Source organism: Hippocampus zosterae, chromosome 16, assembly GCF_025434085.1.
Source record: "Hippocampus zosterae strain Florida chromosome 16, ASM2543408v3, whole genome shotgun sequence".
Taxonomy (NCBI): Eukaryota; Metazoa; Chordata; class Actinopteri; order Syngnathiformes; family Syngnathidae; genus Hippocampus; species Hippocampus zosterae.
The window spans coordinates 5038092-5053873 of NC_067466.1; the positions used below are offsets into that span (position 1 = coordinate 5038092).

General features: G+C 41.8%; 1 protein-coding gene across 2 annotated transcripts in view; it reads left to right on the forward strand.

Moving 5' to 3' along the window:
- The window catches only part of LOC127587819 (junctional adhesion molecule 3B-like), a 42420-nt gene extending 34060 nt beyond the window's left edge, over positions 1-8360 (forward strand). For both annotated transcript variants that reach the window (XM_052046289.1, XM_052046288.1), the window contains 5 exons: positions 701-903; positions 2246-2345; positions 3011-3140; positions 3228-3282; positions 4137-8360. In XM_052046289.1, the coding sequence (XP_051902249.1) occupies positions 701-903; positions 2246-2345; positions 3011-3140; positions 3228-3282; positions 4137-4172 (524 nt within the window). In that variant the 3' untranslated portion in view covers positions 4173-8360. The remainder of the gene's footprint in view (positions 1-700; positions 904-2245; positions 2346-3010; positions 3141-3227; positions 3283-4136) is intronic.
- The last annotated feature ends 7422 nt before the right edge of the window (positions 8361-15782 follow it).

The following is a 15782-nucleotide window of genomic DNA, read 5'->3' on the forward strand; positions in this document are numbered from 1 at the left end:
GTGCTTTTGTTTCACCAGTCATCTCAGCTTTAATGAGACACAATAAATTTTAGGAGACACTTGAGCTAGCGCGTAGCTTTTCGGATTTTGCCCCATGCATGTACTCATCTACTCCTGCTTGTGAAACACTGCTCCAAAATGACATGTGCTTTTGCTTTTTTTCTGTTGTAAGTCTTGAAGAATGTAACCTCCGAGTCATATAAACATGACAGTACGTCAAGATTATTCCGAATTTAGGCTAATAATAACGTGATCATTTTGCCCTTAAAAGAGAGACCTTGCCCGGTGAGTTCACACTTTGGATGCGGTAAGATGACACCGTGTTGTAGGTCGCACCAAGCCATTGGCATACATGTGAGGATGTGTTGTGACCAGACTAGACCTACCCCAGCTGCAAAGGCATGTTCTGGGCTATAAGGGGAAACCTCTGAAACTGCATCTGCGCTGAATCGCAGTGCTAAAGAAAGAAAGCGCCACATGTTTTGTTAGCATTTTTTGGCATTGCTCAAAAATCATGCTCCCATCCGAACCATGAACGATCAGCATGCACCCGGAGGTGGGATCACTTTAAAGCATCATAGTTGTGGATAAGGCCCAGCAGCATCACACTGCATGTACTTTTCGAAAGCGCAAACCGCTCTTCTTATTGGATCCTGCAGTATTGTCACACTCTTCTTGTTTTGTTTTATTTGCACTATAGTAAAGCCCGTTGTTCCAAAATGCAACATCCCCAAATCGGTGCCCTTTGGGAAGTCAGCCGAACTGAGTTGTTTGGAGGAAGAGGGTTTCCCCAAGTCTCAGTACCAGTGGTTCAAGAACAAAGAAGAAATTCCTGATGACCCAAAGAGCAGCATGAAGTTCTTCAACTCGTCATACACTCTCAACTCAGAAACAGGAATTCTGGTTAGTATGTGTGTGCATGTGTTTGGACAAGGACACGCATGGGCGAGGAAGGTGGGGCAGGGACGGTGGCCGGTCGCCCAGGGGTGGGCCGGATATTTTGGGTAGACAGTTGATGGTGAAGGAGTGCTTGAGCCACAAGGGGAATCTGCTGTCCTCGCTTGCACATTCCTCAATGGACTCGCTTTGGAGGACGCTGCTCAGTCCTCAGTTCCACCACTCAAGTCCACGCTGGCCTCTCGGATGTGAAATCTCGCACCATTACGGCCGACTCCTCCTTTGTGTGAAACTCCAAAAGCCAATGTTGTTCACTTCGAACAGCACTTGAAAGTGCAAGCTGTAAATCAATGAGGTTTGGATGATAGTTCTTCTGCACCTGTGCTCGCACCATTGAACTGTTATTTATTTATTTATATTAATAGCTCTACCCGTGGGAAAACAATGCACACCAACAAATGGATAACGTGGAAGTAGCTAACCGTATGATGGATTGAATGACATCATTGGGAATAAATTACTTCCTGTTTTTAGATCATTTCATCACAAAACATTTATACGTCATATATTTATAAAATATTAAGTCATAATGCATCCAATATTTTGAAAGATTTCATTAAATCCACACTTTTATCACTTATGACTTAGTAAACATCGATCCCCACATTTTTTTTTTTTTTTTAAAGGTCAGTGTAACATTGCACCCCAAGGTTGGTATGTTGGCTTAAAGGTTGACTGCTCTGTAAATGGAGTGCACTTACATGGGCTGCGCAGACGGTAGTGAATGTAAAACTTTGCCAACCGAGATATCAGAATCGGGGATTTACAGTGCAACGTTTAGATTCCGGCTTCGACCTTCCTGTGTGGAGTTTGCATGATCTCCCCGTGCCTGCATGGGTTTTCTCTGGGTGCTCCGGTTTCCTCCCGCATTCCAAAAACATGCGTGGGACGTTAATGGAACACTCTAAATTGTCCTTGGGTGTGATTGTGAGGGCAAATGGTTGTTCGTCCTTTCGTGCCCTGCGATTGGCTGGCAACCTATCAGGGTGTGGCCCGCCTACTGCCCCAGGACAGCTGAGATAGGCTCCAACAGCCCCCGCGACCCTTGTGATGATAAAGCGGATTGGAAAATGGATGAATGGTTATATATCATAATCTTGTACACTGTTGGGACTCAAACACAAATGCACAGTTAAGTTCAATTTGTTATCCGTAAAGCTGTTATCTTTGGCTTAAATTCTGGTTATTGACATCTGAATGGTAAAGATTGTCATCATCCAGTTTGTTCGGTGAAATGGCGATACTTGAGACAACACTGACTGTCTCTTTTGTACTTTTCCCAATGTAGAAGTTCACCTCCGTCAGAAAAGAAGATGCTGGCGAGTACTACTGCCGAGCTAAAAACGATGCAGGATATGCTGAGTGTGCGCCGCAGAAGATGGAAGTCTGTAAGTGCTGCATCAGCACATAGTTTAAATCAGGATTCCGAGTTCATCGGGGTCCATAGACTATATGGAATTACTTTATCTTTACATGACACGCATGAAGAAATGTGTTGGTATGCCTTTTTCTTTTAATAAAAGAAAAAACCACAGTGGTCACTGAAACAACTTAATTCTGACAAAAGTAAAAATAGAGACAAACATAACAAAAATTAGTCTAGGAAAATCAGACAATGCTTTTAAACTGTGGTACATCATAATTCTTTTAACCCTTTCATGAACAAATAACAATAACCTATATCAGGATTTTTTTCTCAAGTGCTTTTATTCATCTTTAGGCATGAAAAAAAAAAAACGAAAAACAATAGCGGATGGCAACACACAATGGTCCATTATAGTGGTTGACGCACATCTGTGACATTAAGATAAGAGAAAACCACATTTGAAAAGCTGTCCACTCTAGTAACCGCTGTCCCTAAAGGGTTAAAAAACAAATTCATGAAACTGGGGCTGGGCGAGTACCGATACCAGTTATGGTATGGGGATAGATTCAAGTTACTTTTGTGACTACTGTAGTTTTTTTCTTTCATTTAACAGCCGAGAGTGCATCTGAAAAACATTGCACTGTCCTTCTTGAACCAATCGCCATTGTTGCATTATTGTTTCCGCAGATGATATTGATGTTGTGGGGATTGTAATGGGAGTGGTGGTGGTGGTTGTGGTACTTATATGTATATCAGCCGGGATCTGCTGCGCATATAAGCGAGGTTACTTCGCAAGTCAAAAGCAGGCAGGGAACAAGTAAGACATCGGCCCATCCTCCCACACAGATTGTCAAAGACTACTTGTTTGACACGTATTTACCTCCATGTGATCTCTGTGTTGTAGCTACAAAGTTCCAGCAAAAGGAGATGGGGTGGACTATGTCAGGACGGAGGATGAGGTATGTATACTCCACTCAAAATGATCGGCATTTTAGGGCGAAACCTATCCTCAATTCCCGGCATTTTTTTGTTTTACCTATTCTGTTTAAATGCTCATGCAAAAACCATATCCGATAAATTTGAGAAAGTATTGTTTGGGGATCATCTGGTGGACCCTTGGTGCCAAATACTGTATGTTAAACTGATGGGAAGAGCTAATTGTAGCCAGGTCATACATTTGTGGAAATTGAGTATGCTTTGTCTCCGCGAGGCCCAATTGTCAACTCATGTCCTTTGAAGGTTTTGGCAAAAAGAAAAGAAAGAAAAAATACAAGCAAATTAGTGCTGCTATAAAGGGCCCCCAGAACCTTTATTGACCACCTTGGAGTACTGACTGACACCTTAGATAAGAACCCTCTAACGTAGGCTTTATGCGTGTGCAAGGTCTCACGAGGATTTGCCTAGATTTAGACCCTCAAACACAGCATCATTTGTGTTGATAAACAATGCATCGCCTTGGCAACAGTGTGTGATGAAATCACACGCTTTCAATACATTTTGTCTGAAACTGCTTCAGATGAAACACCCAAAGGTTGAAGACGATAAGAATTCATTGAAACAGGACATCTCCCCAAACAATGGGACAAATTCCAAACTAAAATCAAAATGGTGAACTTCCTGTTAACTTCAGTGTATCAGTCCAAATACTTTTTTGTAGGTCTTGGGCAGTTACGTTCATTCATCAATTATCCGAAGCGCTAAGGTGGTTCAAATGTTATTTAACCCTTTCAGGGGCAGCGGTCACTACGGTGGTGACCGCTGGTGGTTACAGGGTGCATGAAAGGGTTAAAATGCTGTCTTTTATGCTTTGTAGGGAGACTTTCGACATAAGTCGTCATTTGTGATCTGAGCGTGAAGCAAGAATGACAGTGGGGAAAGTGCCAAGTGAAACGAGTAACACGTGCGGCTGCCGTCCTCGCAGTCTCAATCACGGAGCCGCCAACGGTTCATGCTCTGAGCTCTCCAACTTTTTCACGTTTGCCAAAGGTGACAAGATTTCAAAAGGACAACAGAAAAAAAAACTTACCATCTTGAGTTCACAGGGAACTGTTTTCTTCAATTGCTGTACTAAACCGTGGACTTGAACGTTATTTTCCAAACTCAAATCCACTTGGATGAAATATTTGACGACACGTAGTCCCACCAAAATCAGTCAAACATGACACATTTCTACATGATGCTTCACGCTGTGTCATTTGTAATAACATTTGTTTTCTACTGTTGAAATTTGTCAGACTATTTTTGATGGGATATATTTTAAATGCCTATAGATAAAGGTTTACTTTTTTAAATATTTGTAAAATACTAACTGTGCTGTTTTTTTTATTGTAATTATTTGGTTGTGGGTTTAAAATATCTGCCATTGGCCGGTAACCAGTTCAGGGTGTACCACGCCTGCTGCCCGAAAACAGCTGGGATAGGCTCCAGCACGCCCCGCAACCATCATTGGGGATAAAGCGGATTAGAAAATGAATGGCTGGGTTTAAATGTGTTACTTTCACCACTTTTGCATTCAACCTGTCAGCATTTATACCTTTGCCACCGGAAAGAAAGAACGACGATCAAAGCAGCTTTCCGTCAGCATATCAACATGTGGTTCATGATCAGCGGTCTTGCGTCTCGAACTCTCACCGCTGGGATCACCCGGGTGCTGTTTGTCAAAAAGCAACCAAAAAAAACTCTGTTTTGTTTGTAGTCTTAGAAAGAGGTTTTGAAGAGTGCCAGTCAAATGCTGTGAAACACTGTTACACAATCAGCGCTGCGTTTTCTTTTCTTTTTTTTTAAGTGTCCTTCTCAGCTTGCTGTTCCATTTTTGTATATATTGAATTTACTGTCCTGTTAGCTGTAATACATAACGTACGTTCGGTATTACATTATCAGAAGAAAAAGGTGGACAGGGTGTGTGAGTTAGCCTTTTAGAGCCCTCTCCCCTTAAAAAAAAAAGTGCTGTAATACTTTGTTTTGACAATAGAAATGCAATCAACAATCTGCGAGAGTCTGCGACCTTTACCTGCTTCTTTAATTGACGGTTAAAGCCTGTCATCAACAAAGCCTTACATAACACAAGGTACTGCAACCGCATCATCCGAGAATTGTATCAAGTACAATGAAACCTTCCAAAGTACAGTAAATATCATTAATAATAATAAATACAATATAATGTTGAGTGAATTTGTACAAAGACCCACCATAATTAAACCTTACTCATGCTACGCTCAATGTTCAAAATCACATTTTAAACGAATAGCTGTTATGTAGGTATAAAGAGAAATGAATTACTGCAAAACAAATCCACACACCCTTTGGATCATCATAGAGAGAACAGGAAGGTATTTGCCGAGGGATACTGTGACCTTGTGGCGTTTTATTGGCACTGCTGGAATTAATAAAGTACCGTAATGTTTGTGACTGCCTGCAGGCAGCGTAGCAGCGTAGCTTAAGCTTTTGTCTCATCGGTATGTACACTTTCAAATTGAGGATAGGCTAAGACGAGATATCACCAGGCTCGCTTTGACATACAGGTCAAACTCTTGTGCCAGTCCACTTGAGACCTCCTCCCTGGCCAGAATCAGCAGTGTTCAATTATCAGACTTCTGTGCTCATCAGAAACTGCCGATAACATACACCATGTTCAAACAAAAGTATCCAGGTGTGCATTAATGTGTAGGTACTTAGCGGCAGGGTGGGACAGAGGCTGCATTTTGATGGCATGAGCTGTCAACTTTTTGACTGGAGCTGTGGCCTTAAGGTAGCCGTTGCCTGTTGTGTCCACAATCTCTGAACCCATTGGCGGACACTGGAGGAGACAATGAGTCTTTTCAAGCCTTTTTGGCCTGTGGAACTTGGAGGCAACTGCTTTGGTGGTCTCTCAGGCAAGAACTCAAGCGTAGGAGAACCCTTATATGGTCTCTGTAAACCCTTATGACAGGTGTCAGAGTTTGGTCTGCATTGTCAGCTGCCCTTTTGTCACCAATCCTGTTTATAACCTTTTCTAGGCACAGCCGAGACATGGAGGAGTCCCAGTTTCGTGAGCTGAGAAATATGTCTCTGTTTTTTTGCAGAGGATGTGATTCTTTTGGCTTCCTCAAACCACCTTCTTTATCTCTCACTGGAGTATTTCGCAGCCGTCTGTGAATCGGTTGGGATGAGAATCATCACCTCCAAATAAAAGACCGGGTCTTGCAAGAAAATGGTTAGAGTGCCCCTCCAGGTCGGGGATGAAAAAAAAATGAAACAAGTGGACAAAATGAGTTTCCTCCTCACGGTGTCCGGGTTCCCCCTTAGAGAAGCAATTGTCGTCCGGAATGGGCTCAGAGTAAAGCTGCCACCCTTCCTTATCAAGAGCTGCCAGATGAAGTGGTCTGGGCAAGTGGGTAGGATGCACACCTTTTTGGTGAGGTGGTCTGAAGATGTCTCACTGGGAGAATCCCGGGGACGACCCAGGACATGCTGGCCTGAGAAGTCCTCGGGATACCCTGGAAGAGTTGGATGAAGTGGCTAGGGAGAAGAAAACTAGGATTCTTCGTGGGCATTTATTTAACTTTTAAGCTTCGATTGTTTACTTTAGTTCCATCACTATCAAATATGTGTGTTATTCGCATGAAACCTGATCCATTCATTTTTATTACTTTATTTTCCCCATGCTTTTTCAATTTACAAATTAAATCTCATTTAACACGTCATCGATTGATTTGCAAATGATGTGGGGAGCACCGAGGAATATCATTTTAGATGTTCTATTCATTACTCGTAGGGCTCTGGAAGGTTAACAATTCTACTTATTGTATGTCCCAGTAGGCACTTTGTGTTGTTTGATATCTGTTAAGGTAATGGAAAAAGAAGATCCGATTAAAAAGACGACATGAAACTCTTTCCGTTGACAGTATATGACTGATAAAGTTCAACATAAACCCATCACATTCACAGCATGTTGACAGTAAAATGTTCCACCGCGTCTCCACACCGAGCTTTGTCACTCCTTTTTATTTTTTTAACCGCTGAGCAATTCACTTTCATGAAGTCATTTTTCTTGTTTTACTTTAAAACACAACAATCCCATAATCCTTCATGATCATGGTTGCCTGTGAATGTGTAGGAAATGTTCTTCAAATATCGATTATGGTACGGAAGATCTGCCAAAGCATTTGCACATTGGAATTTGTTCATACCGCTTTGTTAAAATATTAAGCTTTGCCAACCACAATGAGTTTACCGCAAACTCTTTTGAGAACCGCTAATGGATTCACACTGAAGTAAAGGAGTCGCAAGGCTTCTCCCTTCATTTCTACAAATTTCATTCCTCCCAAGTGCCTTCTACCATTAAAATAGATCTGTTTCTCTCACCTGCTTGTTATTCTGCCCGAGGTTTCATATTGTTCACGCAGTTATCCACAAGCCTGGCGTTTGAGAGGAATGATGTCACCACAGATTTCTGCTTGTCCAGTGTTCCATATCTGCAAATTTGTATATATTTTTTTCCGTAGATTACAATAGACAGAAATATATTACTGTAGTGCCTAAATCTAGTGAAAAATATTTTTGGTAAGGACACACAGTATTAGGAAAAAGGATAGGATTTCAGCTGTGGTTTGTGAAAACAACTCTTTTATTGCCATAATTTTGCAAATAGAGCTCTTTAACCCTTTGAGGGACGGCGGTTACTACAGTGGATGGCTTTTCATGTTATCAGGTTACAGGTTATCATTATTGGTGCATGAAATGGTTTATTCTGCATTTAACAAACCATAAGACATGTCAGCGTGAAACGGCAAATCACGTACGACAGTTACATGTTGTTTTACACACAAGCCAACCATGGTAAAGGTTCTGTCATCACGGTGTTACTGTTGTTTTTCTATATTCAAGGGCAATCTAAACTGAGCTGTCATGCAGCACTTTGTTTTTTCACTCAATACCATGACATAAATGCTGTCATCTAAACTCTCACAACTTTGAGGGCTTGATAGGGCTGCAGGGGGAATTTGTCCATTCTAGTACCACTCTATTTGTGATGAATAAAACTCACTTATAATGCTAATAGCGATTCCTGTGTTTTTTTTTTTCTGTGCATGCTGCATATTAAACTTTATTTTGTGCGTACACATGGACAAGTATTGGGAGTAACGTGTGACAAAAGTAGCGCTTGTGTTAGGTTTGGATGTGACCCCAATAGCACGACAACAGGCAGGTATAGTTGAAGCCAACACCTGGCATAGTTTATTGAAGAGTCTTAGCAAAGTCACTCAGGAAGAAGCGCGAAGAAGCCACACGGAAAATGTCCACAGGAAACGAACCCTAACTCAGGGAGAAAACTGGGACTTACTTCAATGCTCAGTGCCCAGAGATTGTCCACACAAGGAACAAGAAATAGCAGGTGCTGCCAACAGAGTCCACTGGTGTGGTGAAGGCACAAACTTGCACTGAGGAATGGTCTGAGAGTCAATTTATACCAGTCCAAACGAGCAGATAGGCAGGTGGATGATGAGTTGACAAGTCTCAGGTATGAGGTGCAGAGCACCCTGGCTGAGGAGGCTGCCAGGCTGGCCCCACCCTAACGGCTTGACAGTGAGATTAGGGCTGCCTTGGAAAAACATGACGATCATGCGCTGTGGATGATGAAGATATTAATGCAATATTTAACATGCACTTAAAGAAAAATGAAAAACATTTTTAGAAGCTATTGAATGAATGAAATTCATCATTTTTCCTGTGTCAAAATAATCAAGCTCAATGTATTCTTAGCTAATCACTTGTAATGCCCCAAGATACTGTTCAACTCTTGGATGTGGTGTGTGTGTGTTATATATATATATATATTTGAGCTGTCAAACGATTAAAATATTTAATTAAAAATGCAACTGTCATAAGTAACTCAAATCAACTAAAAAATTAATCGTGATTACTCACACATTTTTTATCGTTTCCGAATTTCCTTTTACATTTTTTGTCCTATTTACCCCCCATTTTAATGCTCTCATCAAGATGCAATCATGAATCAGTTTTCTATGTGCCAAATGCAAATATTTACTGAAATAACAATTTCGATTTTCAATTTTACATAAACATTTTTCACTTGGTGCAGTTATTCACACATAATCTCTCACACAATATTACTGTCCATCAATAACGGTGAAAAAAATATTTTGTCACACAACAGCTGCATTAACAGCTTTTTTTTATGAAATCAAAACAGAGCAATATAACATTGTAAAGTGCACATCTAAGGTACACTAGTACTCAGCCTATAGTGGATTTAAACCATGGTTGCATACTTCATTTTTCTCAAGTTTGCTTTGAACACAGCAGTCTGTTTCTGTATGTTTGTTGAAGAATAACGAGACACTGGACACCAGTGTTCATTATGTGCCGCTGTATTGGAAACTGCCGGCCGTACAAACAAGCACACGCACTTCCCCCGTGCTGCAGGGGCAAACCATTCTGAAAGGGGGGCGGGGGGGTTCACTCCCCCTAACACAGTCAGGCTATGTTGATTGTATTGGTCCTTCTTGCGCGGAAGTCTCTCTGCGGTTTTGTGTAGACCTCATTTCGAATGACTACACTTGGTTCGATGACAACACTGGAGACATTTCACTTTCGCTAGGTCGCTACCACTGTAGCGCACTGTCACTGTCAGACGAACACAGAGAAGCTCCACCCGCACTATTTATATGGACACGGAACACTGTAACCTTCCACACAAAATAGTTCCAAACAAGTAACAATCGCGTCAGTGGCATACATCGTATACCTGTATGATACAGAGAGAGAGAGAGAAGAACAGATAACTTTGGTCTTGTCAGTGGAGCAATATGGCAACTTTTGAAAAGTAAACTTTCCATTCATAGACTCTTTAAGTATCCATTTTCGGTGTCTCGCGCTGCCGTGGCTGGCAAAACAGACATGGGCGTGGACTTCTGCAGCGCGCTTGTTGTTTTGTTTCTGGTGTATTTACAGAGCAACGTATCATCCGCTTGTGACGTGTGCCGCGTTAATCTCGCGAGAAAAATTTTAATCCCGTTAAAATTCATTTAAATTAATGCCAATAAAAACGCACTAAACTGACAGCTCTAATATATATATATATATATATATAAACGCGCGCGCGCACACACACACACATGGCGGCCCGGTAGTCCAGTGGTTAGCACGTCGACTTCACAGTGCAGAGGTACCGATTCCAGATTCGATTACAGCTCCTACCTCCCTGTGTGGAGTTTGCATGTTCTCCCCGGGCCTGCTTGGGTTTTCTCCGGGTGCTCCGGTTTCCTCCCACATTCCAAAAACATGCATGACAGACAGATTGAACTCTCTAAATCAGGGGTGTCCAAACTTTTTGCCAAGGGGGCCAGATTTTATGTGGTAAAATGTCGGGGGGCCGACCTTGGCTGACATTCTTTACATTGAACAACAATATTGTTCAACAAATTTTAGTAAGCCAGTCTGTTTCACATTTCCATTTTTATTTTAATTTCAACAATCTTAAGAATTTCTTTTGGTTCATTTGAAACAGGTATATCACATGCAACTGCTTATTCACTTGACTTTTTCTTAAACAGAAGTCTCCTGAGTGCAAATTGATTGATTTGAAACATAAAATGTATCACCATGACTTTTCAATAGTCACAAAACCTTTGACTCGAACAACAGGGAAATGAACAAGCAATACACATATCCACAACTGCAAGGATCATTTGAAATATGACATATCAGTCAATATAAACACGGAGTGATGTCTTGATAACTCGTGAGTGATGCCCTCTAGTGTCTAAATGCTATTACTCATTTAGTGAATGCTATTACTCATTTAGCCACTAGAGGGAAGCAGTACTCTATGAAACATCACTCACCAGTCTAAGAGACCTCAGTCAATGCAACACGTGTTCCATTGCGCCCAAACTGAGGGCCAGACGGCACTGATTTTATGACAGGGGCCGAGGGCCGGATGAAATTCGACCGCGGGCCGGATTTGGCCCCCGGGCCGGACTTTGGACATGACTGCTCTAAATTGTCCATATGTGTGAATGTGAGAGCGGATGGTTGTTCATCTCTGTGTGCCCTGCGATTGGCTGGCAACGATTCAGGGTGTTCCCCGCCTACTGCCCGGAGACAGCTGGGATAGGCTCCAGCATCCCCCGCGACCCTAGTGAGGATCAAGCGGTTCGAAAGATGAATGAATGAATGAATGAATGAATGAATATATACATACACACACACACACATATATATATATATATATATATATATATATATTTACAGTATATATAGATATATATTGCGCGTCGTCCCGCACGCGGTCTGTCCTTCCGTCTGTCCCTTTTCAAAACGTACCTACTTCACCGCGCCGCCACTGCGCCGCTCAGGCAGTGGCTCACTACGATCGCGTGGGCATCTTAGCGAAAAAATGTTGTCTACCCACAAGTATTGCAATGAAATTGTTAGTTATTTAGTAGAGCTAAACATCTCTTTATTTTCGCGATAAGCAATGAAGATGAACAAAAAGTTGAATTAAGCAACTACACTTTTGTGGGCCGAAGGCCCACCTTACCAGCCTTCCGCAGGAACTAGCTGATGAGCCGCCCCGAAGACAGCTGGGATAGGCTCCAGCACCCCCCCACCCCCTTGTGAGCATAAAGCAGTTCAGAAAATGGATGGATGCATGCACGTCATCTCTCTAACACTTTCAATTGTTAGACCAATTGTCAATTATACTTCAATACATAAAAAAACAGCTTCTGATTGATAACAGAAACACATATTGGCAACATAAATGTGTCTTTCCCATGTGTGTAAATTAATTTAAGATGGTTGATATTTTTATGGTGTACGAGACTGTACACTGTACAGTCTGTGATTATTTATTGATTTATTGGGCCAAAAATCTGTTGCAATGTTTGTACCTGTATTTGTAAACGGGAAGTCAACCCAAAATTCTCTTGGCAAAATAATGTTTTATACAGCCCCACTAGTCTAAAAACTGCATTCGGATTAGTATTGCGTTTGTGGAATAGGAGCTAAACCGCAAAATCCACCCATTTTTATCCATCCGGGAGTTGCGTGGGGGATTTTGCCACTTGCTGTCAACTGAAAATGACATCACAGTTGCTCAGGGCTCAGGTAACAACCAATCATGGCTCAGCTGCGGAAAACAGGTGAGCGGTGTTGAGACTTGCGAGGCACTTCGAACATATTGTAAAGAAAATTTGTAGGTTTATTTTCCCTTTCAAAAATACATCTCTTTTTACATGTTGAGCCTCATTACTGACAAAAGGTTGAAGAAGGAAGTTGTCATGTAAAATGAAAGTCATAATAAACAATGAGGTGGTATCATTTGTCTTGGTCATGTTTTGATTTTACTTGTGTACAGGGCTGATATGCAGTGTGATTTAAGATCTGAATAGACATCCCACTTTGATGCAGTGATTGGGACGGACGGAAGCGTGAATGGGAAGGGGGAAAACCGATGAGAGAAAAATTACACTTGACACAAGGATGAAACCTATTTCTAAAATATTCCAGCATGACATGATGAACTGACACATTGACAAGATGTGTCTACTGCTTGCATCTCTTCATTATTAACATCCTTGGCCATATCCGAACAGCTTGAAGGCTCTTTCTTCCTACTTGGGAAGGACTTGTGGAGCTTTACTTATTTGACAATGGGACATACTGCTTGGCAGTTATCTAATAAAAAATATTTTACATTTGATGAAACAACACACACTAACTGCAAAGTGTGACATAATACTTTTTTTTTTGCGGGGGTGGGAGGGGCGGGTGGCGTTGATGTTGATCCATCCATCCATTATCCGGAAGTTAAACATCTTGTCTATATGTATGCGTGCGCAGTACCTGGCGACTTTCTTCTGCCTCGACATTTTTTTCTTGCATCTCCATTCCCATTATAGACAATGATTGAACTGAAGGAGTCCTCCATGTTATGATGCATTGACTGTTCAAGTTGGACCTCTACAGGCGTTACTCGGCAATTACACATCAGTCTTCAAACAAATGAATCCATTGAACATCTCTCGAGAGACAGCTGTCAACATCCATCCATCCATAATCTGATCCGCTTATCCTCAGGAGGGTCACAGCGGTGCTGAAGCTTATCCCAGCTGTCTTCGGGCAGTAGGCTACACCCAGACTGGTTGCCAGCCAATCGCAGGGCACACGTAGACCAAGAAACATGCTCACAATCACACCTTGGGACAAATTAGAGCATTCAATCAATCTACCATACATGTTTTTGGAATATGGGAGGAAACCAGAGTACCTGGAGAAAACCCTCGCAAGCACAGGGAGAATGTGCAAACTCCACACAGGAAGGCCGAGGCTGGAATTCGAACCCACTCTCCCTGCACTGTGAGACAGACATTGCTAACCAGCTAATCAATGTGTCACCCAGCGGTCACCACCTTCAATAAAATCATGCAAAAGTGCATTACTGTGGCCTTCTTTTGTACACATCAACAATTACTGCTGTTACATGTATTCAACAGAAACAAACATTTCCTGGACGTTACATATTTTCATGTGTAACAGGTGCACATTGAAAGTTGCAGATGTAGTGGGATCCAGTCAGAGAAAATAAAATCAATTTTAATTTACATGTACACCGGGAGTTGGGTACTTCTAATATACTCCTACTCATCATCATCATTATCATAAATAATAATAGTAGTAGCAATAGTCGTAGTAGTACCTACCACTGTGATGTTATCCAATTTGGCACCCATGTCAATATTTTATATGGCACTGCCCCACCTCCATCGACAATTTACATGCACTTCCATTGGAAGTCAAATCAAATCATTTTTACAATGCCTTTAATTTATAAATAACATGTAACACAATTTAAAACATAAAATTGAACATTTTCTCCTTTTATGTATTGTATCAAACAAATCACGTTGAGTGACTTACTGTGGCGACCTCTAACTGGATACACCTGTCATGATTCGGTTTAGGGACCAACAGGTGGCACTGTAGGGCTCCCCCGGCAGCTGCACACCTGTTGGTCATTTGGTAATTAGTTGTACAGTATAATAGGACTCCTGCTAGTGATGGGAATTCCGGCTCCTTTTAGATGGCCGGCTCTTTTGGCTCGGCTCCCTAAAAAGAGCCGACCTTTCGGCTCCCAAATGGCTCCTCAGTTTTTTTGTTGCTTAAATTAATTTAATACCAAAAATAACGTAATATTATGTGTAAAATGAAGTACTAATGCAAAAAATAGACATTATATCAAATATTTATTATTTATATGGCTTTATTCATATTCTTCTGAACATACTCAACATGGAGTGCTACAAAAATAAAAACAAAGTACAAAGACCCATCTCAAAACAAGGTCGTCAAAAAGTTCCAATCTCTGAATGTGTATATTTATAAGCTTTTAACTAATTACAGCAAATTATAAATTAAAATTTGTAAAACAAAAAGTTTTTTCACTAACTAGCTCTCTCGTCTCCTCGTCTGTCTTGTTCGTGTGCTGCTCAGTGTGCTGCTGTGTGTGTCTCTTCTCTAACCCCTCCCCCTTCTCTAAACTGCAGCGCGCGCGTGTGTGTGTGTCTGCGTGCGTGCGTGCGTGCGTGTGTGTGTGTGCTTGTGTGCGTGTGCATGTGCGTGTACGTGTGTGTGTAAAACCCTCCCCTTCCGGCTCCCAATGAGGGGCTGGCTCCCAATGAAGTGGGAGCCGAATTCCTTCGTTCACTTCAAAGAGCCGGATCTAGGAGCCGGCTCGTTCGCGAACGACACATCACTAACTCCTGCCCGAACACTCAGTGTCGGGTCATTGTTGCTATTGCTACTGTCATGCTTTGTTGGTTGCTGTTGCTTCTTTCATGTTTGTTTCAGTCATGTTTAGTTCATCATTATGTTTTAGCGTCAGTCCTGCTTTGGTCATGTTTTTGTTATGTAGAGTTTTTAGTTTCTGCCATGGTTTTTGTTTGTTACTTTGTTTAGGATTTAGTTTTCTTGTTTTAAACACAACTCTTCAAATACACCCTGCTCCTCTCTCCTGACTGCTTTTTGGGGCCCACCACCACCTCGCTACGTGACAACACCGAAACGAGCATCAACTTGATCTCTCTTTCTCCCATTTCCCCTCCTATGTTTTCCCTTTCCTGTGCTCTGGATAGTTTTGTTAGTTTTGACATGTTTACAAAGTTTGCTAGTGCCACGTCAATAAATGTACTCTCATCCCACAGAGAGCCAACAGTACACCAATCAGGGAGTCTTCGGTTTTATCATACAGGTATTTAGTAGCCAAATCTTAATTGGGCAGAACTGGTGACCGGATAATCGCAGAACAACAATATGCATTCACAGTCACACCTAGGGACATTTTAGAGTGTGCCATTAACCTGCCATACATGTTTTGTGGCATGTGACAGGAAACCTTAGTACCCGCAGAAAACCCACGCATGCACGGGAGAGATGAAACTCCGCCTCGGTTGCC